This window comes from Populus trichocarpa, chromosome 6, assembly GCF_000002775.5.
Source record: "Populus trichocarpa isolate Nisqually-1 chromosome 6, P.trichocarpa_v4.1, whole genome shotgun sequence".
In the NCBI taxonomy this organism is placed as follows: domain Eukaryota; kingdom Viridiplantae; phylum Streptophyta; class Magnoliopsida; order Malpighiales; family Salicaceae; genus Populus; species Populus trichocarpa.
Window position 1 is genome coordinate 10574488 of NC_037290.2, and position 25352 is coordinate 10599839.

The window sequence follows — 25352 nt, forward strand, 5'->3', positions numbered from 1 at the left end:
AATACATCTTACTTGTAAGATTATAAATCCTGACATTAGAAATAAACAAATTAATTGTTTGGTGTATTTGAAATTTATACCAAGTCTTCATGGCTTTAATAATATTGTTATTAAATCCATAATACATGCAAAATATAAAATGATTTTTTAAATTTTTTTGGTATTTTCAAGAAATCCTAAATAATTCAAATATTTTTGGTTTTATTTCCTTTTTTCTTTCATATTTTTTAGTATATTTTTTTATTAAATATGTTAAATATGTTTTTTTCCCATATGCAATTAAGACATTTGATTAATTCAAAAAAAAATATCCTTTCTTTTTACCATTTATTTAACACATGAATAAGCTAAAAGCAAAATAATAAAAAATACCAAGGTTGTTAAAATCGCGATTCAACTTGTAAAATCGTACGATTTTATGAGTCAATATAGGTTAAACGTTCTAAATCGTTCATAAAACTCGGAAATGGGTAAAATCGGGTTAAAATCAGGTAAAATCGCGCAAAAACGCGATTTCACACCCGATTTTACGCGTTCGGCAGAAAATAACAATTGTGCGCCACTGTTCCCTCCAGCTCCAGGTTTCAAGCGTGTATTGGCCTATTGGCTATTACACAGTACACACTACACACAGTCACACACAGAACAAAAGCAAATAATTAACACGTTCTTTCTTTAATCTTCATCTTTCTTCATCAACTTTCACACAACACAGTAGAGGAAAAAATCAAAATCCCTAAGTCAACAACAACTTTCTTCATCTTTATTCTCCTTCTCTCAGCCGTTCAAGTTCCAACAATCAACCACCGGTCCACCACCAACAACCCTCTTTCTCACCAGCCACCATGAGATCCAGATTTCAGACAACAACAGCGGCGGCTCTCCAGTGATCCAGTCTCCACCAGCCATCGTAAGTTATTCTATTTATCTTTTTTCACCTTCTGCAAATAGCATCATGATTTAGAGTCTAGAGTAATTTATTTGTAAAATTGCAGACATGTCCATGTCCCGTGTCATGGGTCTCTCACCGAATCCCAGTCACGGTGAATTTGTAGAGAACTGTGAATTTTACAATTTACACAACTGTTTGAATTTTTATTTTTTGATGGGCTAGGTTTCGATAACAATAAACAAGTCTGTGAATTTAATGGGTTAGGTTTCGAAAACAAGTCTGTGAATTTTTTGATAACAGTGTTTGTGAATGCTTGAGTTGAGTACGTTTGACTGTTGTTTAGCAGTGTTTTGTTTTGTTAAATTTGTCTGTGAATTTGTTTTGATAACAAAGTCTATTAAACAATTCTGTGCTTTTTTTTTTATAACAGTGTTTCGAACTTTTGATAACAAAAATGTTTTGATTTTGAATGTTATATAGATGGCAGAAACAAGTCTGTGCATTTATTTGTAGTGTTTTGGTTCACAGTAGATAACTAGAGAGGAAAACACTTTGACATAATGGTTTGACAGAAAACTGGGTTCTGATTTTGAAAATGGTTTACTTGTTTATTTTTCAGAGCTTACGAGATAGAGAGGAAAACACTACAAACAACAAATAAATCATTTGGAGAAAAACGTAAGTCATGAGTTATAATGTTATATTCTGTCATTCTGTGTTTTGGATTCAGTGTTTTGGTTACTGATTTTAATTAGTTTTTGAATTTAGTATTATGGTAATTCTATTTTAATAGCTGGATGTTTAATATCTAAATTGTTTCTGAATTCAGTATTAGTTTTTTTGATAGCTGGATGTTTAATATCAAAATTAATTACAATCATAAAATATTTGGATTGATTACAGGGTTAATTTGAGTTGATCCTTGAATTGTTAAACTTATGGCATGTAGAAGAAATGCTTCTAGTAATAGGCTTGATGTGGGATGGCAACATGGTATAGATGTTGACAAGAATTCTAGAAAAGTTATGTGCAAGTATTGTCAAAAAAATATTAGTTGAGGTATTTTTCGTTTCAAACAGCATTTGGCTTACACTGGTAAGGATGTTGAACCATGTCAGCAAGTACCAGAAAATATTAAGCAGATGATTTTGGGTGTTTTAGTGAAAAATCTAGAACCAACTAAAAAGGAAAAAAAAAAGGCCCATCAATATAGTGGAAATGATGATGATGATGATGAAATAAAAGAAATTAGCTCCAAGGACAAAGGAAAAAGAGTAGCTAGTGGGAGTGGAAGTACACAAACAACTCTAAATCAATTGCTAAAAAAAGATATTAGAGAAGAAGCATGTTGACAAACTGCTAGGTTTTTCTACACTAGTGTAATTCCATTTAATTGTGTAAAAAACCCTGAGTTTATTAAGGCACTTAAAATGGTTGCAAAGCATGGGCCAGGTTTCAAGCCTCCATCCTACCATGATAATAGAGAGAAGTATTTGAAGCAAGAAGTGGATCAAACAATGAAATTACTTGAGGAGTACAAGCTAGAATGGAAAAAAACAGGTTGTTCAATAATGTATGATGGATGGATAGATAAAAAAGACGTTGTATTTGTAACTTTCTGGTTAATAATCCTAAAGGGACAGTTTTTTATCATCGGTGGATACTTCTAATATGTTCAAAACTGCTGATAAGGTATTTGAGATGTTAGATGCCATTGTGGAGAGGATTTGAGAGGAAAATGTTGTCCAAGTAGTCACCGATAATGCTGCAAATATAAGGCAGCGGGACAATTATTGATGGAAAAAAGAAAGAGTTTGTTTTGGACACCATGTGCTGCCCATTGTATTGACTTGATATTAAAAGATTTTGAGAAGAAGTTAGAGGTTCATCAAGTAACTATTGCTAAGGGGAGGAGAATCACCTCATTTATTTATTCAAGAACCATTCTTATTTCCATGCTAAGGCACTTTACGAAAGGAAGGGATTTGATTAGGTCTGCTGCCACTCGGTTTGCTACTACATATTTGACTCTAGGATGTTTGAATGATCATAAAATGCAGCTGATGACTATGTTTACTTCCAAATAGTAGAGTTCATATAGGTTTGCAAGAATAGAAGAAGGGAAACGAATTCAAAATTGTGGTTTGGATAGCAGGTTTTGGCATGATGTCACTATCTGTATTAAGGCAGTGTATCCTCTAATTAAAGTTTTTTGATTAGTTGATTCAGATGAGAAACCAGCTATGAGTTTTATATATAAAGTAATGAACGAAGCAAAAGAAAAGATACAAGTGAATTTTGGTTCTGTGAAAAAAAGGTATATATCTTGCTAATTTTTATTTCAAATGTTGTCATCTATTAATATGAATGTTTTCCAATTGTGATATTCCTAGATTGTAATGATATTTTTATTGTTTTTTTATATATAGTTATATACCTAAATGGAATATTGTTGATGCAAGATGGGAACTTCAACTTCATAGACCCTTACATGCAGCAGCTTATTATTTGAATCATCATTATCATTATAATCCCAATTTTAAGGTTAATGCCAACATTAAAATTGAATTATATCAATGCTTAGAAAGGATGGTGCCTAATGCAAGTGAAAGGTGCAAAATTGACTTACAACTTGAATCATTCAAGGATGCAAAATGGTTGTTTGGCATTGACGCTGTCAAGACAGCAAGAGATAAAAAAAAACTCTAGCTCAATGGTGGGATTCTTATGGGGATGAATGTCTAGAATTACAAAGGTTTGCAATCCAAGTTCTAAGTTTGACTTGTACTTCATTTGGATGTGAGCGTAATTGGAGTGCATTTGAAATGGTGAGTTTTTTTTTTATTATTTTAAATGTTGAAATATTTGATAAAAATCTTATAAATTTGAATTGTTTATTTAGGTTCATACAAAACGAAGAAATCGTTTGCACCAGAAAAAAAATAAATGACTTGGTATTTGTAATGTGCAATATGAAATTGAATGATAACCAAGTCAAAAAGCAAGCTGATGATTTTAATGTAGAAGATGATCTTTCATCTGATGATGATTGGATAACCGAGGGAGAAAAACATTCAAACTTTGATTTGCTTGGTGCTATTGACAGTGCAACACGAAGACAAAATGGTAATGAAGATGAAAGTGATGAAGAAGAAATTCCTAATGATGCTGAAATGGAGAGTCATGGTACTGAAGATGATTTGGAGATTCAAATTGATGATATTGGTGTTGGTACTAGTAGTAGCACTAATGTTCATAATATTGGTGTTGGTACTAGTAGTGACACTAATAATCCTCTTGATGCTAATGATATTGATGAATGCCTGAGGAATATGGGGAAGATGAAGGCAATGAAGCTGGTTTTAGTTTACATGACACACCAGCAGATTGTTTATTTTAAGTTTGTTAATTATTAGCTAATAAAAAGTTATTTAAATTATGTATGAATTTTTATTTGAACCATGTATTTTAAGATGCTTGAACTATGTATGAATTTTTATTTGAAGGCTTAAACTATGTATGAATTTTTATTTGAAGTATGTATTTTAAGTTGCTTGAACTATGTATGAATTTTTATTTGAAGCATGAATTTTTTTTTAATGTATTTTAAAATTCCTTACGATTTTACAATCCGAGTTTGTTTTGTATTTTCCGTGCCGTGTTAAAATCGCGATTTTAACAACCTTGAAAAATACAAAAACACACCCACACATCTTTGTTTTCACTATTTTACTCACACACCCAACAATCATATTTTTTACAAATCATAATAATTCAATAATAATTAAAACACACATTATACATCATCCAAATTCTAAAATGGACCTTCTGTATGTTGGAAATAAATTAGAGAGGTTACTGGAAACTCGAGAACAATGCTGGAAGACCCTAAACTATGGTGGCACGTGAGCTCACATACCGTCGCTAGTGAGGACAAAAAGTTGATGGATCTAAAACTATTTTTGCCCCCTTTTCTTCCTATGTTGAGGTGAAGGCCATTGTTACCTACGAAACAAAAAAATCATACAGACATAGATTTTTAAGTTCAATAGTTTGTTTTCTTCCTTCTCTCTCAGATGTGCTTCTCTTTCCTTATCTTCTCTCTCTCTTTTTTGTAGTTAATTCTACCATGTCATTGGGTTGATAATGGTGCAACATCGTGGATTAAAGATGTAAAGGTTGAATTCAGCCCAAAAAAAAAAAGAAATGAAAGGGAGTTATTGGTCTTGATATTTTTTTTTATAGGTTTGAGGGCTAGTTTAAGGGAGCTAAGCATGGTGGCTGATTGGATGGTTAATGATGGATGAGTGTTTATGGCTGTAAGGAAGAAGAAAATTGGTATGTATATGTTGGTTTCATTTCAGTGATTTAGGGTTAATTCCTTGTGGTTGGTAATTAGTGGCTTGTGGCGATTATGCTAGTGAAAAGGGTTGTTATGCTAGTTTATAGTTTTTTGGGTTGCTATGATGGTGAAAGGAGAAATGAAAGGATTTGTGGCTAGCGTCAAGAGGGCCAAAGAAGTGAAGGAAATGGGTCTCGGTTTGGGTTTTCTCACGGTGGAGAGAGAGACTTTCATTTTTTATGATGAGAGAAAAATAAAATGGTTGCTAGCGTGGGGATGGAAAGGTTGTTGTGCTAGAGGATGTGGTGTGGTATATCGGGTAGTGAGGAAAAGAGATGGACAATTGGGTGTTTTTTGCTTTGGGCTGAGAAAAAGTGAGAGTAGCTAATGAGTTTTTTTTAATGTATATAAATTGGTAGAAGATGATGTGCTCAACATGAGAGAGATTGGTGAAGATTAGTGTTTTTTACTTTATTTTATGTATGGTTGGTAGCTAATGTCAAAACAAAAGGAATTATAGATTTGTTAAGGTTTTTTTATAAGAAAGTAGCTCACCTTTTTACTGGTGAATTTTTTTATCCCCTCTCATAGGTTATTATATTGGTTATGGCCATAGTTTTTAGACCCGGCTCGGTCCAAGGCCCGGGTTCCTGGTTTTGACCGGGTCACCGGGTCGCCCGGGTCAATGTTTTTTTAAATCAAAACGATGTTATTTTACTAAAAACAAAAAAACAAAAGTCAACGGGTTGTGACCGGGTTTTTGACCGGGTCTTGCCGAGTCACACCGGGTTTTTCCTTCCTCTGTTTTTTCTTCAACCAAGCCCAGTTCCAACCCCGGGTCGACCTGCCGGACCAGGTTTTAAAACTATGGTTATGGCCCCTCTTTTAGGTTATTATTTTGGTTATGGCCTCCCTGTGTGTGTGTGTGTGTGTTTAATCACTTATTTATACTATACAAAATATTCCTTTCACATTTAATCTCTAATACACTCCTTCAAGTGAAAGCTTTTTTGGTTCGAAACTTGCACAAGCTCACACCACCTTATATTTAATTTTTATCAAATATAATAGGGGTGGTATGACTCAAACTTGTGACCACTTAGTCAATATAGCTTTGATACCATATCAATGCACCATCATACCTACAACTTTAAGTTATTAGGTTGAATTAGTTCTTACGGTGAGGCTCTAAGATATGATTTATATATTTCTCTAACACACTTCTTCAAATGAAAGCTCTTTGGGCTTGAAACTTGCATAGGTCTACACTATCTTATGTTTAATTTTTATCAAATAAAATGATGGTGGTGTGATTTAAACTCGTGACCGCTTGATCAACAAGGCTCTGATACCATGTTAAAGAATCATCTCACTCAAAAGTTAAAACTATTAGGTGATGCTATAATATATAATTTATATAATTCTCTAACATCTCTTACTTTTTAAATTAAAGTGTTATCCTTCATAAGTTTTATCTAACAAATAAAACTTAGTTTAAAGAGATTTCTCTCGCGTCTTATATATAATTGATAACTTATTTTTAAATTTTAATGGTAACAAATATCTTTGAATTAGATAATTGATTACTTATTTTTAAATTTTAATAAGAAAATATATAACTTTTTTCTCGATCCAATGTAAAATAAATCATCAATATGAAAATGATACATTAAAAATAATAATAATTTATGATTCATGTTTAGTTGGAAATGACGATAATTCCATATTCGTGTAGCAAGTGAGTGAATGACATTTCCAAATGCTTATAAAAAATATATTTTCATGAAGATATGATTTAAATTGGTTATATATATATATATATATATATATATATATATATATATATATATATATATATATATATATATATCTGCCGGTATCATAGAAATAGATTAATTAAATTAATAAAACACCACCAAGTCACCAACCACAACGAATGATTACCACATCCATGAACCACCGATTTTCTTTTTCACATTAATTTTCATCTCTCGCAAAGATTGAGAAGTTGTGGTTAATACAAGCCCATCCATCAGCCACGAATCTTTGTCCCTCTAATTAGTTCCACCTAGATGGGATCAAAGAGGGGTGACGTGGCACTCCATATTGAGAGGTTAATATTCATTTTAAGATTAATTTGGGATCTGATCAAGACATTTCATTGCTTAAAAGCAAGGAAAAATCCAAGAAGAGCACAATGGATTGTAGTGCTCTACCCTCCAGGTTCCAACCTTTTATGCTACGGGTTGCCGTCGGGATGGGCGGCTATAAAATTAATTATATTTGTTATTGTGGTCTGAATATATATTAAAATAATGTTTTTTAATTTTTAAAATTTATTTTTAATAGTAATACATTAAAATAATATAAAAAATAAATTAATTTGAAGAACTTAAACTTCAGCGTTGTGATATTCCATTAATTAATCACTTGAGAGCTATTTTGGTGAAGAGATTCAAACATCCTCTCGTAGATATCATGGAAAGACATGTATAATACAGAAAATGTCTCGAATTAATTTCTCTTGTCCCGGCTTGATCTGCTTTCTTCCACATATTACTCTATGCAGTAAACCCAAGTCTTTGAATACTCATTCGCAACGTAGAATACACAATTACTTCAATCTACCGATTTGCAGGTATAAATATTGAAGATCTATCAAGTCCAAGCCACATTAGTTGTCTTGCAATTTTAAATCTGAATCGATTAAGCCAATGCACGTGGCCCATGGTGCTTGTCTATAATTATAGCTAGCTAGGCAGCAAATTATATATTTGCCAGAATTCAACGGTTATCCGATCCAATACAAGATGTATACGATACCCCTTTCTCTTCTAGAAATAGAAACTTTAATAGTGATAATAATAATGTACTCCTAATTGTCTTGTTTATATAATATAATCGAAGAACAGTGGTTCAAGTGGGTTCACAGGCGTGGGGAGGAAATGGCGGAAAGGTCAAAGAAAGTGGCTTGGTGGAGATGCTCAGGCCTGGTAGAGGCTTGAAATCCTATCTTGCGCACTTGTGAAGCTATTCTATATAAGAGAAGGACACTTCCTCAGTTGAACACACGAAATCAATTTAGGAGCTCCCTTTAAGCCGAAAAGAGATGGCAAGTAGTAACATCAGGACGCACTTTTGCAGCTCCACCTTGATCTTTCTTTTATTGCCCTTACTCTTGCAATTTTATTCTGGTAATTGATTTTATCTTCTTTCATTTCTACATTTTAATCTTGTTTCTATGATGTCCCATGGAAGACTTCAGTGTAAGCCAGTCGCAGTGGATTTGTGAACCAACTGCCGTGTGGGTCATGTTTTTAAGCTATTACCACTACCAACTTTCTTTTCGTTAGACGTTAGACTTTGAACCTACGTAACCAAGATTAACTTATTTTAAGCGACACCAAATAATCTTTACTAGTTCCCTGGCTAGTATTATAATTGTCAAGGCATGCTGTAAAAGTGTGTACACAGCAATATTTAGCTCTAGAGAAGCATTTTTGTTAACGCAGTGTACTTCCGACACATCTCACGTATAGATTCGGAAGTGCTGATTAAAACAAGTGTTTTATTGATTCTAATCTCAGGTAAAAGTGAGCTCCAATTCAATTACTACGCGCAAAGCTGCCCAAGAGCTGAAGAGATCATCAAAGAACAAGTCATTAAGCTGTACAATAAACATGGAAACACAGCTGTTTCATGGGTCAGGAATCTCTTCCATGATTGCATAGTCAAGGTACTCTAACCATATATCATCACCATGTTGGACTTAATTAACATAATTAATAGGCTAGCTAGTACTAATTATGAGGTAATTAACTGCTTGTTTGCCCTTGTAGTCATGCGATGCGTCACTCTTGCTGGAGACCGTGAATGGAATTGAATCAGAGAAAGCATCGCAAAGGAGCCTTGGAATGAGGAATTTTAAGTACGTAAACACCATAAAAGCGGCCCTGGAGAGTGAATGCCCTGTGACAGTCTCTTGTGCTGATATTGTTGCTCTTTCAGCTAGAGACGGCATTGTCATGGTACGTGTGTACATTTATACTAGTAGAAATCAAAGTACTATGAAGAGCAAAACTGGGAATCTAAGAGATTTAATTTTGAAATGTGATTACAGTTAGGAGGACCGAGGGTCGAGATGAAAACAGGGCGGAGTGACAGCACCGAAAGCTATGGAGCAGTGGTCGAAGACTTCATCCCTAATCACAATGATAGCATTTCGTTGGTACTTTCCCGCTTTCAATCCATTGGCGTTGACGTTGAAGGAACAGTTGCTCTTTTAGGTACGGATTACCAGATAATTCTCACTTCTAACAAATACAAACCTAATTCTGTGATTTTTGTTTTTGTTTTTTGGTAGCCTCATTTGTTCTTTTCTTGTTCCAGGAAGTCACTCTGTTGGCCGAGTTCACTGCGTGAATCTAGTACACAGGATCTACCCTACAGTTGATCCAACTATGGACCCTGATTATGCTGAGTACCTTAAAGGCCGGTGTCCGACCCCAGATCCCGATCCACAGGCAGTTCTATATGCAAGAAATGATCGTGAAACACCAATGATCCTTGATAATTACTACTACAAAAACTTATTGGGCCACAAGGGACTTCTCATGGTGGATCAACAATTGACTTCTGATCCACTTACGTCTCCATACGTTGAGAAGATGGCTGCTGATAATGGCTACTTCCATGACCAATTTTCAAGGGCTGTGGTGTTGTTGTCAGAGAACAATCCACTTACTGGTAACCAAGGAGAGATAAGGAAGGATTGCCGCTATGTTAATAGCAATTAGCAAATTGCTAGAAACAAATGTCCCTGGTTAATTAAATAGCAACTTGCAATTTCTTCATACAAGCGATGTATATGCTTGTGAATTGTGATGGGATAATAAGAAAAAGTCACAAAGCTTGAAGAGCTTGCGTATGTTTTTGGGCGTACCTAGGCCCTTTGTGGAAATGAAATGCTTCTAAAATATTATGTCACTTGGAAAATCTGCGTTTTATATGAATATCAAATATCGAGGCCCAATAATCCAAAATGACAATGGACAAGTAATATTCACGGCCCATGCTTTGCTTCAGGTTGCTAAATTGAAAGGTTTTGGAGAACGTAGACGCAAACGCAACCATCCTTATGCCATGTCACTTGTGTTAGTATACATGACTTAGAGTGTTTTTGATATTGCGGTAGCTGTTGTGGTTGTGATTTAAAAAAAATTATTTTATAAAAAGTACTTTTAGTTGAGGTTGGTTTGAAAAAATAGATGTTTGGTTAAAATTGTGGTTGAAATTGAGGTTGAAGAAAAAATAATTTAATGTGTTTGATTAAAAATTCTTTTAAAATTGAGGTTATAAAATAATTTAAAGAAATATATATTAATATTGATGATTTTTAATTTAAATATTATAGATTTAACTATTGTCATTATGTCATGAAATAAATCATACTTTATATAAAATATTTTTTTATTATTCCATGAAACTATCTATAATTCAATTACGTACGAAATACATCCGATAAGAACAACAGTTTTCATAATTTTTTAGCGTGTAATAAAATTAGATAAAATATTATCATGTATAAAATTCACTCTAAACTAGTTTTTTTAAAAAAAAATATTAAAAAAATTAACACATTAAAAAAAAATTAACACACTAAAAAAAAAATATCCACGCAGTGCAAGTGAACAGTGCAATTCTCTTGCACTGTTCACATAAACAGTGCATCACTATGCACTGTTCATGTTAATTGCACTGTTTATTGAACATAACTAATTTTATTACACTTTCATTAAGTTGATTTGCATGTAATCCCGAGAGGTAGCTCAATTAGTCAGATATTAGATTTGTTTTTTAATGATTACGAGTTCGAGCCCTCTCAGGGTCATTAGAGGCTTACATGGCAGGACCCATGAGATTAGTCGAGATGCACATAAACTGATCAGAACATCTATATTAATTAAAAAAAAAGTTTGACGAGATTTAAATTTGGAATTATTTCTTTGAGGGTTGTTGTTGAGTACAAAAATAATAACCAAGTAGTATATGCTAAGCTATTTGCCTATTCCCCCAGTAGTAAAGGGTAAGGAACGACCTTTCTAAAAGAATATAATTCGTGATATGAGAAAACCTTGTCCGTTTTGGACAATTATGGGTAGTAGTTGAAGATTCAGTATCCTTGGCAAAGAAGCAATCCTTGTAAACAAACAAAGACATTTAATGTGCAATATACCCCATTGCCTTATCTAATTCTACCTAATAAATAATAGTTTTGTTACTTTTAAAAAAAAAAAAATTACCATAGATATTGGAGCTAGTTTGCACGTATCTCGACTAATTTTACGGACACTGAAGTTAACGACAATGTAAGTTTCTAATGACTCTAAAATTTATAGGATTCGAACTAGTGATCTCTGAAGAGCAAATTTATGATCTAACTAATTGAACTATATCTCTCGGAGTCATAGTTTCGTTACTTTTTTTCTTCTATTGAGTAATGAATTGGACCGTTTGGATTTGTTATTTTTGCATGTGGTCCTGCTCCTTTCGCTTTTATTCTGACCTTTCTCTAGCAGAGTACGTTTTGGGGTTCCTCATCTAGCTATCAAAATATTGGGAGCATGACCAGCGCGCTTGGAATTAGGCTCCACACATGAGCCAAAGGGGTGCTGGGCGTGGGCTCAACACCTGAACTTGAGCATGCTGTTGTATTTCATTGGATGTTCGGTAGGGTGATTATTTTCGATTTGATTTGGTTTTTATAATTAAATCAAAATTTTTATAAAAAAAAAACCGAAACCGGTTCAAATTGACCGGTTTTGGTTCGGTCCGGTCGGTTTTTTAGGACAAAACCGGTTCAAACCAGTTTGGCTCGGTTTTGGCTTGGTTTTTTCCTGTTTGGCTCAATTTTTTTTGTTGGGTCGGTTTGACTCGGTTTTTTTCCGGTTTGACTCTGTTTTTTTTGTTTGGATTCGGTTCGGTTTTTTCGGTTTTAGGCTTATAAAACCAAAACCAAACCAGCCGGTTTTTTTAAAATTTTAATCGGTTTTTCTTCACGGTTCAGTTTTTTCGGTTATTGTTTTTTAGTTTTCTCGATTTTTTGATTTTTTTGCTCACCCCTAGTACTCGATGCCCACCCGAGCTCAAGAGGTGCTGGAAATGGATCCTAAGACTTGATGGATATGTGATCATGGTTTAGGTTCAAAATATATTTTCAAAATTCATTTGGGCAAATTAAAAATATTTTTTAAGAAAACACTAACAAATCTTTGTTCCATCACCAAAATATTGGTGTGTATGGTATGAATTTTGTCACAACATCAAACCATGAGAATTTCTTACTTTAAACGAACGTGGAAGAATATCATTCAAGCTCCTGGTTAGGTTAAGCTTGCGCTACCAAGCCAGACTTGAAACAATGTGATTCAAGAAAGTATAATTGAACTCTTGACATTTTGGATTTGTGAACACTTCCAAACTACACTTCCAAACACGGTGTTTGGCTGAGGTGAAATAAGCACATGTACTTCTATGTTCAATCCAGCATTGATGTAATATCCTATCCAATAAAATCTCTTGCTTGTAATGGAAGCAATTCTCACGACAGTAAACTGCACTCAGACTACCACTCCCGTCCCTCTTCCTGAACAGTCGGATGATATGATAGGTGGAAAAGGTAATGATTAGATGTCCCATGCATGTCCACCTAACAATGGCCGGGATCCCATCTAGATCCACCAATTTCATTCCAACATGCAATTAAGTAGAAAACTAGAAGTAGTTGGTTTTTCCACTCTTATATTGCGTTGTTTATCCTCGTGTGATTGACGATGTACTATATAAAATTTTGTTCTTTTAATCTGATTTTAAAAATATATATATATACAATTGCATTTTTTTTAATCAAATTAAAGGAGAAATATATAAAATTTGTTGGGTAATGATAAAATTAAAAAATCAAAAATCAAAATAGAAAAGACACAATAAATAGATGATGATTTCAAGTTAACACAAAAGGTTTAATTTGGTTCTCATATTTTAGAAACTATAAATGCTCGATATCTTAATATTTTATTAATTTTATTTTGGTATAAAAATTTATTTTTGTTATTTTTTAGTTATTAATTTGAGAGAGAAGAGAGAGGTCACCGGGTTCCAATATAAATAGAAAAAATATCACTGACGTTGATTTAGGCCACCAAAGAACTCAAACTTTGTGTCAAATTGTGTCATTTGATGAAGGGAGTTCATATTAAGTGATTTGTTTACCTTGAAATTGTCTAAAAAAAACATATATGAGCCTAGGAAGATTTTTTATTTCGGTTGATTTTGAGTTTTGGGACGAGTTTTTGGGTTTTTAGAGGCCATGGATAAGTTTATCATGGCTTCTAAGGTGTTTTCTAGGTGTTTTGGATCAAAAAAATTAAAAAAAACAAGTTTTTAAGTCAAAAAAACCTTCTGGCTCGATTTTTCAATCACCAAAATTGTCGGATTATATAAAAAGCAGACGACGCATTGTCTAATATTTTTAAAAATTTATTCAATAAAAAATAGGGCAGACAACAAATGCAACATAAGAAAAAGGCAATTCATTGTGCTAATGAATGGGCTAGGCTGACTTGGCCTAACTTGTCAGACCCAACAATATCTAGTTTTCTTGTTTTTTTTTTCTTGTTTTTTGGAACATCAATGCTTTTTTCATTTTTTTTTTCTAAAATTATTTTTTTATTTATATTTAGATTAATAGCCGTTATGTCTTTTGACAATTATATATATATATATATATATATATAAAGAGAAGAAATATTATTTAACTTTTTTGAGTGCATGACTTGAATCATAGGTTTAATAAGTTAAGTCACAACACTAAGACTATTATTTTTTTTAGTTTCACTTTTTTTATTGATACCTTTCTTTTAATATGTTTTTTTAAAATAATTTTTAAATTTATATTTCAATTAATACCATTCATCTGTGATATTTTCAAATAATTTTTTATCTTAAAAAAAAAATTGACATCTTAAAAAAACTAATTTAAAGCTAAAAAATTTTCAAAAATTTTCTAAAATCTTCAAAAGTCTAGTTGGACCACAATGCTAAACACCACCTAAGACATAAAGTCTATTTGGGAACACGGTGCAAACCGCGTTCTTTCAAATTTTGAATTTTTGTTTTTGCTAAAAATTATATTTTTATATGTTTTTAGATCGTTTTGATATGTTGATATCAAAAATAAATTTTTTAAAATAAAAAAATATTTTTTTAATATATTTTTAAGTGAAAAATATTTTAAACCGCAACCGCTACCACAATCTCAAACACTATCCTTTAGTGATGTTTGACATTATAATCCAACCGCATTTTTAAAGAATTTTAATTTTGAATTATTTTTTATATTTTTAAATTTTCTTAAAATATTAATATTAAAAATAAATATTAAAAAATAAAAAAATTAATATATTTTAAAATAAAAATCACTTAAAAAAAAACAATACGGAACACACCGGACATTGGTGCGTTCGGTACAGAATGGTGCCATGTTCAGCGCAATCATACACAAGAGGTCAAACTCGTAAGTTGAAAAACTCTCGAATCCACGCAGTCTCATGATCTCACGTGACGTGGTTTGGATCGTGTATATATATGGCACCCTCTGTCTGAAGGCCCCTCCCTTGCCTGGGACCGTTAAATTAACCTTTTTATTCCACAAAGTCACGTACAGGCACAGCAATCCTTAATTTTATTTTTATTTTTTTTACTAGTTATCTTCGTTTTTGAGTTGACGTGAAAGAAATGCATATTCTCGCAACGCACGCGTACTCTAGCTGTGGGTATGAACGCGCTCCCAAATTTGGGTGTTCTAGCCATAGTTATTCAGTACTGTTCACTAATACACAAAACATTGTAGATTGCATTGTAGAGACTATGCATTTTTTATGCTCTTTTCCCTTTAAGGCCCCTAAATTGTTTTCCAATACGGTAATCAAAATAAAGTTCTTTGCAATTTCATCATTGCAAGTTATATTGATATTGTTTTATGTGTTATGATTTGTTTCATTTTGCATGTTCTTATACATTGTTACATTGTGAAGTGTCTAAGAATATTCCTAAAATAAATTAAATATCGTTATTATAAAATAAAATTTTAGGTTACAGTTAAAAAATTTGGATGCACAAGGACCAAAATTAATACACATATAAAATACATAGCCCTTTAATTCATTTTCATGGTTAAAAAGGAGAGGAAATTTATACATGTTTAATTCTTGATGTTTAAGGATTTTATACTTTAATACTAAATTTTATTTTTGTCATGTTTTAGTCTCTGAATATTGAGGGAGAAGAGATAAAGTTTTGGGTAGTCACATTCCGATCACAAAAGTTGATCTTAGTGTCAATCAGTTTGTCTCATAAAAAGAAGTTCAATGGAGATAATTTTTTTTCCTTTAAACATGCTAGAAAAGGTAGATTAGGGTCGCGATGTTTTTTTCTCAGTTTGATTTTTTATTTTTATTACACTAATTAGAGTTTTTTTAGAGCTAAAAATGTATTTATTAGAGTTTTTGAATGTTTTTTTGATGTATTTTTAGGTGAAAATATATTAAAATTTAGATTTTGAAATTCAAAAACTTTGTTTCAATCATCAGAGATGATTGAAAAATGTACTAATTAATGACATATCTTCTATCAAAGGTGCCGTTTGGTAATGCGGCTGCACTCGAGGTTATAACCAGCAGCAGTTTTTTATGTTTGGTTATGTTTCAAACCCACTTTTATTTTGGTGGGACCCATCAATTCTTGTGGCCAAACCTGTGGTTTAACAAAAGTTGGAGAAGGCAGCTGCCAAGCAATAGTGTTGCTTATTTTCCTTTCTTCTGCCGTGGAGAATCTCCATTGTTCCGGCCAGACCGGATCGGGTCCGGTCCAAAATTAAATGCATTGAACCGGGTCCGACCCAGTAAAATAAAAAATATATATTTTTTATTTTTGTAATTGTATTTTATTCAAAAAATTAGTGTTTAACATTACGATCCAGAGCTAAATGCATTGAACCGGGTCCAACCTAGTAAATAAAAAAAATAAAATTTATTTTTTATTTTTAATTGTATTTTATTCGAAAAACTAGTATTTAACATTACGGTCCAGAGCTAAATGCATTGAACCGGGTCCGACCCATTAAAATAAAAAAAATTAATTTTTTATTTTTAATTGTGTTTTATTCGAAAAACTAGTGTTTAAAAAAATTGAATTAAATTTTTTTATTTTTAATGTGTTTTAATTGTGTTTTATTCGAAAAACTAGAAGGAGATCGTTTGATGACGTAGCATTTGCAGAATTTAATTGCAATCCCAATTTTGTTCTTGATGATATTTTTACCTGATGTTGTTGCGCGCTTAAGAAACCATGTAAAATGTAGTCCTTGTTGGATAGATTTCGTACGTGATGAAATTGCATATAGTTTAATGAAATAATAAAAAATATTTAATATCAATATTATTTATTTCATGATGTAATAATAGTAGTTAAATCTACAATATTTAAATTAAAAACCATCAATATTAAGACATATACATTTTAATTATTTTATAACCTCAATTTGAAAAACATTTTTTTAACCAAACACATTAAATTATTTTTTGTTCAACCTCAATTTCAACCACAATTTTAACCAAACATATATTTTTCCAAACCAACCTCAACTAAAAGTACTTTTTATAAAATAACTTTTTTCAAACCACAACCACAACAGCTACTACAATACTTACTTAAGTAGATGACTCGTCTTTCATTCCATTTAAAAAAAAAGCTTGAGTGAATGAAATGTTGTCTACTCATTTTCTTTTGAAAAACAATTTTAACAAATCTAGGTGCACCTGAATTATATTTTTTGGCCGGATGCGTAGACTGACCTTTCTTCTTCTTTTCTTTATTAATATCCCCGCTCTCTATTTTTTCATTAATTAATCTTCTCAATTGTTTTTATAATTTCATAATACTTTAAAATGAATATTATAATTTATCTTTAATTTCTCTTCTTTTTAGATTGATTATTTGTATTTGCATGATGTATTTATAACAACAAAAAGATACCATTCGTGTTGATTTTCAAAAGAAATTAAGCTTCCGTTCAAGACAAAAATATAGTCATGTTCTGCTAAAGCAACTCAGTTTTAACTAAAGGCCTTGAGGACAACTCTATTTCAATTTCTCTATGCCATTGTTCTCTTTTTAATCTCTTTTCAGTTTTACTATTCTCCCTCTCCCTCTCTCTTTTTTTTCTTTTCCTTTGTTAAAGTCTTTTACTTGTATCATTGATGCAAAGCATACTTTGGACCAATCTCTTAAAAATTATTTATTCTTTTCTTATCTTTCTTTATTCTAATTAGCATATACAATTTAACATTAAGAAATCTGTTTGTTATTGTGGTATATGATACTTTTCAAAAATATTTTTTACTTGAAAATACATTAAAATAATTTTTTATTTTTTATTTTTATTTTTGACATCAATACATCAAAATTATTAAAAAAAAACACCAATTTAATACTTTGTTTTAGATAAAACTCAATTATTGACTCACACTACACTGTGGGTCGGGTTAGATTTTTCTTGAACGTAAAATTTTTTTTAATGCTACTAATGTTTTCTTTCTAGTGAAGAATAAAAATTTAAACCATGTGGTAGTTGATCTAATGTGACCTGGTTGACTAGGAAGTGTAATGTCCAAGCTCTTAACACCTAAAACATTTAACATAACGAGTATATTTAGGTTGGGTGTTAGATTTACCTTTGAACCCCATAGAGGTTTCAACCTTAGCTTTAGGTGGTTCGGCTTTGGCATGGACAAAAGATTTTGGTTAGGCAGCCCCTTCTCTCCTCAAATTCGGCTTCTAAGATGATGAAAAACCCGAATTGAATGCTAGCCAAACATGTCATTTCTTTTTTAGTTGTCTCTCCACTTTCAAAGCCATATGAACCATATCTTCTACCTCCACATAGTGTTGTAACTCAATAACATTAGCTATATCTTTATTCATCCCATTAAAAAACCTAGTCATAGTAGCTTTCCTATCTTCAACCACATTAGCCCTAATCATTGCAATCTTCATCTCTTTATGATCTTCCACACTTTTTGAACCCTGATATAAACTCTGTAGTTTCTGAAAGAGCTCTATGTAATAAAAGTTAGGAACAAATTATTTTCTCATTATGGCCTTCATGTCATCCCATGACTCAATAGGTTTTTCACCATTCCTCCTCCTGCTCAAAACAAGTTGATCCTACTATATTAGTGCATGTTTTGTAAACTCAATAACAACGAGTTTTATCTTTTTATGTTTTGTGTAGTGATGACAGTCAAAGATCCAATCAACCTTATTTTCTCACTCTAGATATGCTTCTAGATCATTCTTTTCTTGGAAAGCAAATATTTTCAACTTAATGGTACTTAAATCTCTACATGAATCATTATGATACCCAAAATATTAGGAATTCTCCCTGACAAAAAACTACACTATGTCCTAAGCTTATATTACTTCTTGCTTTATTCGGCCCAAACATGTTTCCTTGGCCCATGGATGAAAACTTATGGTCATCATCACCTACATTTGTGTTATCATCAACAAACTCATTAAAATCAGTTCTATCATTTTGTACAACCCTTTTAAAATTACTTCTTTGGTGATCAACCCCACTATTATAATGTTTCATTGAGTCCATTTCATCCTTTAGCTCCTTGGTCACCTTAGTTAAGAGTTTAATTTGCTGGCCCATAACTCGTATTTGGAAAACGAATTCAGCGTTTAGTGTCGTTGATTCGTTGTTTTCAGACATCCTTTAAATTCTGTAAAAAATTGATGAGTAGAACAAAATATATCCTCACACCCCTCGTGTTTCACACAAAATCAAGACTTTTTACTCTAATAAACTCACTATACCTTTTACCTCATAACTTTCTTTCGGTTCTTTCAAAACTAAAAATCCAACCAGTCAAAGTCAGAGGCTTTTGCAATGCAATCCAATTATGAATATAAACTTAAGAATCTCAAGAATAAATAAATATACTAAAAACAAGCCAAAACAACTATGATTACAATTTCGCGAGTAGTAATGCAAATTTGTGCGAATTATGGACAAAACAAAGACGTGAAATAAAACAGAAGTGAAAATTAATGAAGACACTTATTTGATTCTTAAATAACCAAAATATAATAGAAATAAACTGATTTGGTTGAAACAAACAGAAGTTAAACATGTTTTGAAACTTGACACAAATCTAATTGTTACTCAATTTTAAAACACAATAATTGAAACCCATACCTAACGATATTATAATGATATGAGATTCAATATGTAGTATCCTGATACCAAACAAACTATAAATCTCAGTTTATAGGTCGTTCCCTTATACCTAGGTATTGAAACCCATGTATGATCAGTTTATGGTAGAATTAAACTCCGAATTGAAACCTCAAGAAAATAATATCTAAATCATCCCAAATTTATATATATAGTGCAATTTCACTCCAGTAAGAAGTATATAAAATTTCAATTAATTCTAAGGTGGTTTGCTTAGGGTTCTCTCTAAGTTGTGTTTCTATGAAAAAATAACAACAAGCTTTGAATAATTTCTCTTCTTCTTTTATTTTTTATTTTTTCACTTTTATGGTGTTGATATGTTTAGAGACAATAACAAAACAAAATATTAATTTTTTTTACTAGTATGTCGCAGATACAAAGAAGAAGAAGAAGATTGAAACAAACATTAAAAAAACTTAATGAACATTAGGAAAACAAAAATACTAAAAGGATATGACATATTCTTAGAGCCTTGCTCTGACTCCAACTGATATGAACCTCGTGATCATGTATTCACGTAACCTACAATCAAGATTGAGATTTGATCCTTAAAAGCCAAAAGAGGCTTGATAGGAGTGTGACACATTAGAAACCTGTTCCAAGACACCAACACTATTGGAATGAAGTCGAATAATGCCATAAAATCAGTTAATCTTTGATAAGTCAATTTCAGTTCGTTCAAGAACCAAAGAATACAAGAATCTCTCTCACATATTAAACTGAAAAGTTCAGAAGTATTATTCATCAAAGGTGCTGAAATTTAGGCTTTACATATGTTTAAAAAGTTGGGAGAAATTAACCCTAATGGATCTACCCTTGTGGGTTGAATTGATTTCTTTACAAAAACTGGCCTAAAACCTTTACTAATATACTTAAACCCTAATCCAAACAAGCCTTGGATCCTAGCTCAAAATAAAGTATTAATTAAGTCCAAACAAGCTTTGATTGTAGCTGACAAAATAAAAATAAAGCTTATAAGTCTAAGTTTTGTTCTGCTGTTGAGAAAAGAATAAGAAAAGAAAATATTGTAGGTCTGAGACAAGACTTATTTATAACCTATAATGTTGTCAATAATCCTAGGAACTAAAAAAGAAGTTGTCGCCCCTTTGGTTTCCAAGTTAGAATAGAATTTTGATCTTAGCCTTGAATTTATCCTTCTTTTAAAAGGAAAAAAATGATGCCTTTAATGCTCTTTTTTGCTACCACATGTGTTTTCTAAGTCAACTCAGATTCTTTTGTTTTCTTTGCTGTGTTTTCTCCTCACCTAACAAGGAAAATAAAATAAAAATAATAAATTTAAAGGAAACAATTATTATTCTCATACATAATAGGAAATTCAAAACTAGTCAGGAATCCAAAAAACACATGGAAACATCATAGAACAAGGTTGATGGAAACTGATATAAAATTGGCAGCTTTGTTGTCGAAACTTCATGGTCTAAATAAAGGTGAATTGGGTTCCTTTTGCACATGGATTAAATTTATTGATTCCTCCTTTTAATGCTCCAAAACATCCCCAAGTCTTTCAGGAGATCCAATAGAAACTTTCATAACCAGTCATTTCAATACCTTCTTTTTAAACCTTGTGATGGGCCCATTTGAAACGTGTAATGGGTCAATAGTGTTAGTGAGCTGATCTACATCAATGAGGCGATGATAACCTAATAAAAAGCAAATCAAAATAAATCATGAAGTCTAATTCCCAATCAAACTCAATATTAAATGATGAAATTGAAAAAAAATCAATTAAAAAAATAGAAAAAAACTAGGTCAATTGTGTTAACCCACGACTCGAATTATGAGATGAGGAAAACCCAATAAAAAAAAAATCCAATGTTGAAGGATCCATGACCTAGGTCATGAGACTAAAATAATATCTTAGAGAGAAAATAGAAAAAAAAACAACCCGATTTAATCGGGGTTAAAATGCCAAAACATGCAAATATCCATATAAAAAGTAAATCAAAACAAATTATGAAACTCAATTCTCAACCGATCCAATGTTAAATGATAAAATTAAAAAAAAAATCAATTAAGAAAAAGAACACAACAAACAACCCAAGTCAACTCAGGTTAATCAGTTAAACACTATTTTCGGGTCATAAGACTGAAATAACCTAATAGAAAAAAAAATCATGAAGCTTAAGTTTCAATTAATCCAATATTAAAAGATGAAATTTAAAAAAATTAATTAAAAAAATATAGGTGAACTTAGTTAACCCGTCAAACCTATCATCCATGTAATGAAAGTTAAATATTTCAAGAAAAAATAAATATAATATTAAAGAATAATATTGTCAAAATATTGATCGAAAGAAAAAACCCCACTATTTCATTAAACAGTACTATGTTAAAGTAGGGTACAATGAAAACCTCTCATTTATTTTATTTTTTAATGTGCTGTCCCTCTCTGCTACTGGTTGCAACCATATAATTTAATTAACTGTCTGAATCAAATAGTTAAAAAAAAAAAAAAGTCTCTTTAGTCACCGAAAAAATAACCGTTACAAATGGCTATGTGTCACTCCAACACTACTACCTGTCTTCTTCACCTCTCCTTCGGATTCCCTCACAACACTATTCCTTTGTTTCCTTGCTTAGATTCCAATCTCTCCCTCTCTCTCACTAAAAACCCGTGAAGAATTCTCAATCTCCTCCTCCTCCTCACTTCTCCAATAAATCTGAAGCACTCAGTTCTATAATGTTAAAGTCTTAATGTCTCTCTCTCACAAAACTTCGCACATTGTTCCTTCACCAATTGTCCTGTTTCTCCTCCTCTGTTTAGTACTACTAAGAACCAAAGCATCATCAACTGATTTTGACTTCGGTACTTTAACTCTTAGCAGTCTTAAACTCCTCGGCGACGCTCACTTAAACAATGGCAGCGTCCGTCTCACTCGTGACCTGGCCGTCCCGAATTCGGGCGCCGGCAAAGTTCTCTACTCTAAACCCATCAGATTCCGACAACCATCCGCTCACTCCATCGCTAGCTTCTCCACTTTCTTCTCCTTTTCTGTTACTAATCTAAACCCTTCCTCCATCGGCGGTGGCCTAGCTTTTGTCCTCTCTCCGGACTCCGACGCCCTCGGCGCTGCCGGCGGCTTCCTTGGACTCCTCAACGTCGACGATGGGCCTGAGGCTGCTTCCAGTTTTGTGGCGGTCGAGTTTGATACTTTAATGGACGTGGAGTTTAAAGATATTAATGGGAACCATGTGGGTTTGGATCTTAATAGTATGGTTTCGACACAAATAGGTGATTTAGGAGCTATTAATATTGATCTAAAAAGTGGTGATCTTGTTAATGCTTGGATCGATTATGATGGTACTAATCAAAGCTTCAACATTTCTGTTTCCTACTCAAATCTTAAGCCCAAAGAACCAATTTTGTCTTTTAGTCTTGATTTAGACCAGTATGTTAATGATTTTATGTATGTTGGGTTTTCTGGGTCTACACAAGGAAGTACAGAGATTCATAGTATTGAATGGTGGAGTTTTAGTTCTTCTTTTCAGTCAAGTTTAGGTTCCGAGTCACCTTCTTCAGTACCTCCACCTCCGACGGCTAGTTTGATGAATCCATCGGCTAGTTCTGTTAAGTCCCCGCCACCAACATTGGCTCCTAGCGGTTTAGAGTCCGTTAGTGGTAAGAGTGACAAGTCTAATTCGTGTCATAATCAACTTTGCAAGCAGGGTGCAGGGGCTGTTGCAGGGGTGGTGACTGCTAGTGCTTTTTTTGTTATTTTTGCTGGTGTTCTTATCTGGGTTTTCTCTAAAAGATTCAAGCATGTGAAAAAGTCAGTGTCTTTTGCATCAGAGGTTATTAAAATGCCTAAGGAGTTTAGTTACAGAGAGCTTAAATCAGCTACCAAATGCTTCAATGCGAATAGAATTATTGGTCACGGAGCATTTGGGACTGTTTATAAGGGTATATTGCTGGAGACTGGTGAAATTGTGGCAGTGAAGAGGTGTAGTCATAGCAGTCAAGGAAAGAATGAGTTTTTATCTGAATTGTCAATAATTGGGACTCTAAGGCATCGAAATCTTGTTCGGCTTCAAGGTTGGTGTTATGAGAAAGGAGAAATATTGTTAGTTTATGATTTGATGCCCAATGGGAGTCTTGATAAAGCGTTGTTTGAGGCAAGAACGCCTTTGCCATGGTCACATAGGCGTAAAGTTTTACTTGGTGTTGCTTCTGCTCTAGCTTATTTGCATCAAGAATGTGAAAACCAGGTGATTCATAGAGATATCAAGACCAGCAATATTATGTTGGATGAGGGGTTTAACGCAAGATTAGGAGATTTTGGTTTGGCAAGGCAAATTGAACATGATAAATCGCCAGATGCAACAGTAGCTGCGGGTACAATGGGCTATTTAGCTCCCGAGTATCTTTTAACAGGAAGAGCTACTGAGAAAACTGATGTGTTTAGCTATGGAGCTGTGGTTCTTGAAGTGGCTAGTGGGAGAAGACCCATTGAGAGAGAGACTAGTGGGGTTGGAAAAGTTGCGGTTAATGGGAATTTGGTGGAATGGGTTTGGAGTTTACACAGAGAAGGGAGATTGCTAATGGCAGCTGATGCTAGACTTGAGGGTCAGTTTGAGGAGAGTGAGATGAGGAGGGTTCTGTTGGTTGGGTTAGCTTGTTCGCACCCAGACCCAATGGCTAGACCCGCTATGAGGGGTGTGGTCCAGATGCTTGTGGGGGAAGCCGAGGTCCCTCTTGTTCCAAGAGCAAAGCCTACATTGAGTTTTAGCACTTCACACCTCCTGTTGAGTTTGCAAGACAGTGTGTCCGACTGTAACGGCCTGATCGCCGTTTCAAGTTCCTCATCAGAAAACAGCTTCATCAGAGGTCATGACCTAGTGTGATATATATTTTTTTAAATTATTATTATTCGTTTATGCTTGTATAACACTATAACATCCACTGTAATCTCAAGTTTTTGTAGGGACATTTTTTTGGGTGTTAAATTAATGTATCTTCTGGTACACTACAAATAGTAGTGGGGGGGCTTAAACTATAGTCGTAGAGGCAAATAAAAATGGTGGTGGGAGTCATTTTCTTGCTTTTCTCAGTGGATGTGTTCTCCTTGGTGGAAGGGGGAGGGTACTTTGTGTTTGCCTTCACAAGCAAGCTTTTAGTCAAAAGCAGAAATAGAAGTTTGAGTAGAGGATTGGTAAAGCATTAGTGGCTAGTAGGTGTGTGCATGTTTTTTGTTAGCTTTTCAGAGACTTCTTTGGAGATGATGAGCAAGCAAACGGCACAATGAAGTTAATTTTACAATGATTTTTTTTTTTTAGTCTCCCCTACTAGTTAATTATTTTGCAACTATTATTATTTTGCACCCAAGATTGGAAAGAGTCTCAAAACAGGAGGATGGGATCATAACATAGTATAAATTCCTTCTTTGAAAAGAGAAGAAAATAATTATTGTTTAATTAACTCCATTGTTTAGTTATCCGACCACCAGCTCATCATCAAAAGAAGTCTCTAAAAACGCTAACAACAAATATCTACTTTGAGATATTTTATTATTTTTAGTGACTTGTAAGTTTTAAATTATCTTTTACTCTCTCTGTTTATTTTTCTTCTTCAAAGTAGATTGGGGAGGTAATTAACAAAATGTTATTAATTATTCTTTGATTACCATAAAACTTATTACCCTATTTTATCTTAACAAAGACAAATTTGTCGCGCAAATGAATTTTTTCAAAGATAATTATGCTTGTATTTGAGATCGATAATAGCTCATTAAATATTT

At 32.8% G+C, this 25352-nt stretch overlaps 2 protein-coding genes across 2 annotated transcripts; both read left to right on the plus strand.

Moving 5' to 3' along the window:
* The first annotated feature begins 7924 nt into the window (after positions 1-7924).
* On the plus strand, positions 7925-10220 carry LOC18100214 (peroxidase 21). Its single transcript, XM_006381414.3, has 5 exons — positions 7925-8428; positions 8822-8970; positions 9074-9262; positions 9355-9520; positions 9624-10220. The coding sequence occupies exons 1-5, from the start codon at positions 8344-8346 to the stop codon at positions 10028-10030; spliced, it is 996 nt and encodes a 331-aa protein (XP_006381476.2). The 5' UTR covers positions 7925-8343; the 3' UTR covers positions 10031-10220.
* Positions 10221-22117: 11897 nt separating this feature from the next.
* On the plus strand, positions 22118-24890 carry LOC18100215 (L-type lectin-domain containing receptor kinase VIII.1). The gene has a single exon (XM_006381415.3). It carries the CDS (start codon positions 22312-22314, stop codon positions 24457-24459), a length of 2148 nt encoding a protein of 715 aa, XP_006381477.2. The 5' UTR covers positions 22118-22311; the 3' UTR covers positions 24460-24890.
* The last annotated feature ends 462 nt before the right edge of the window (positions 24891-25352 follow it).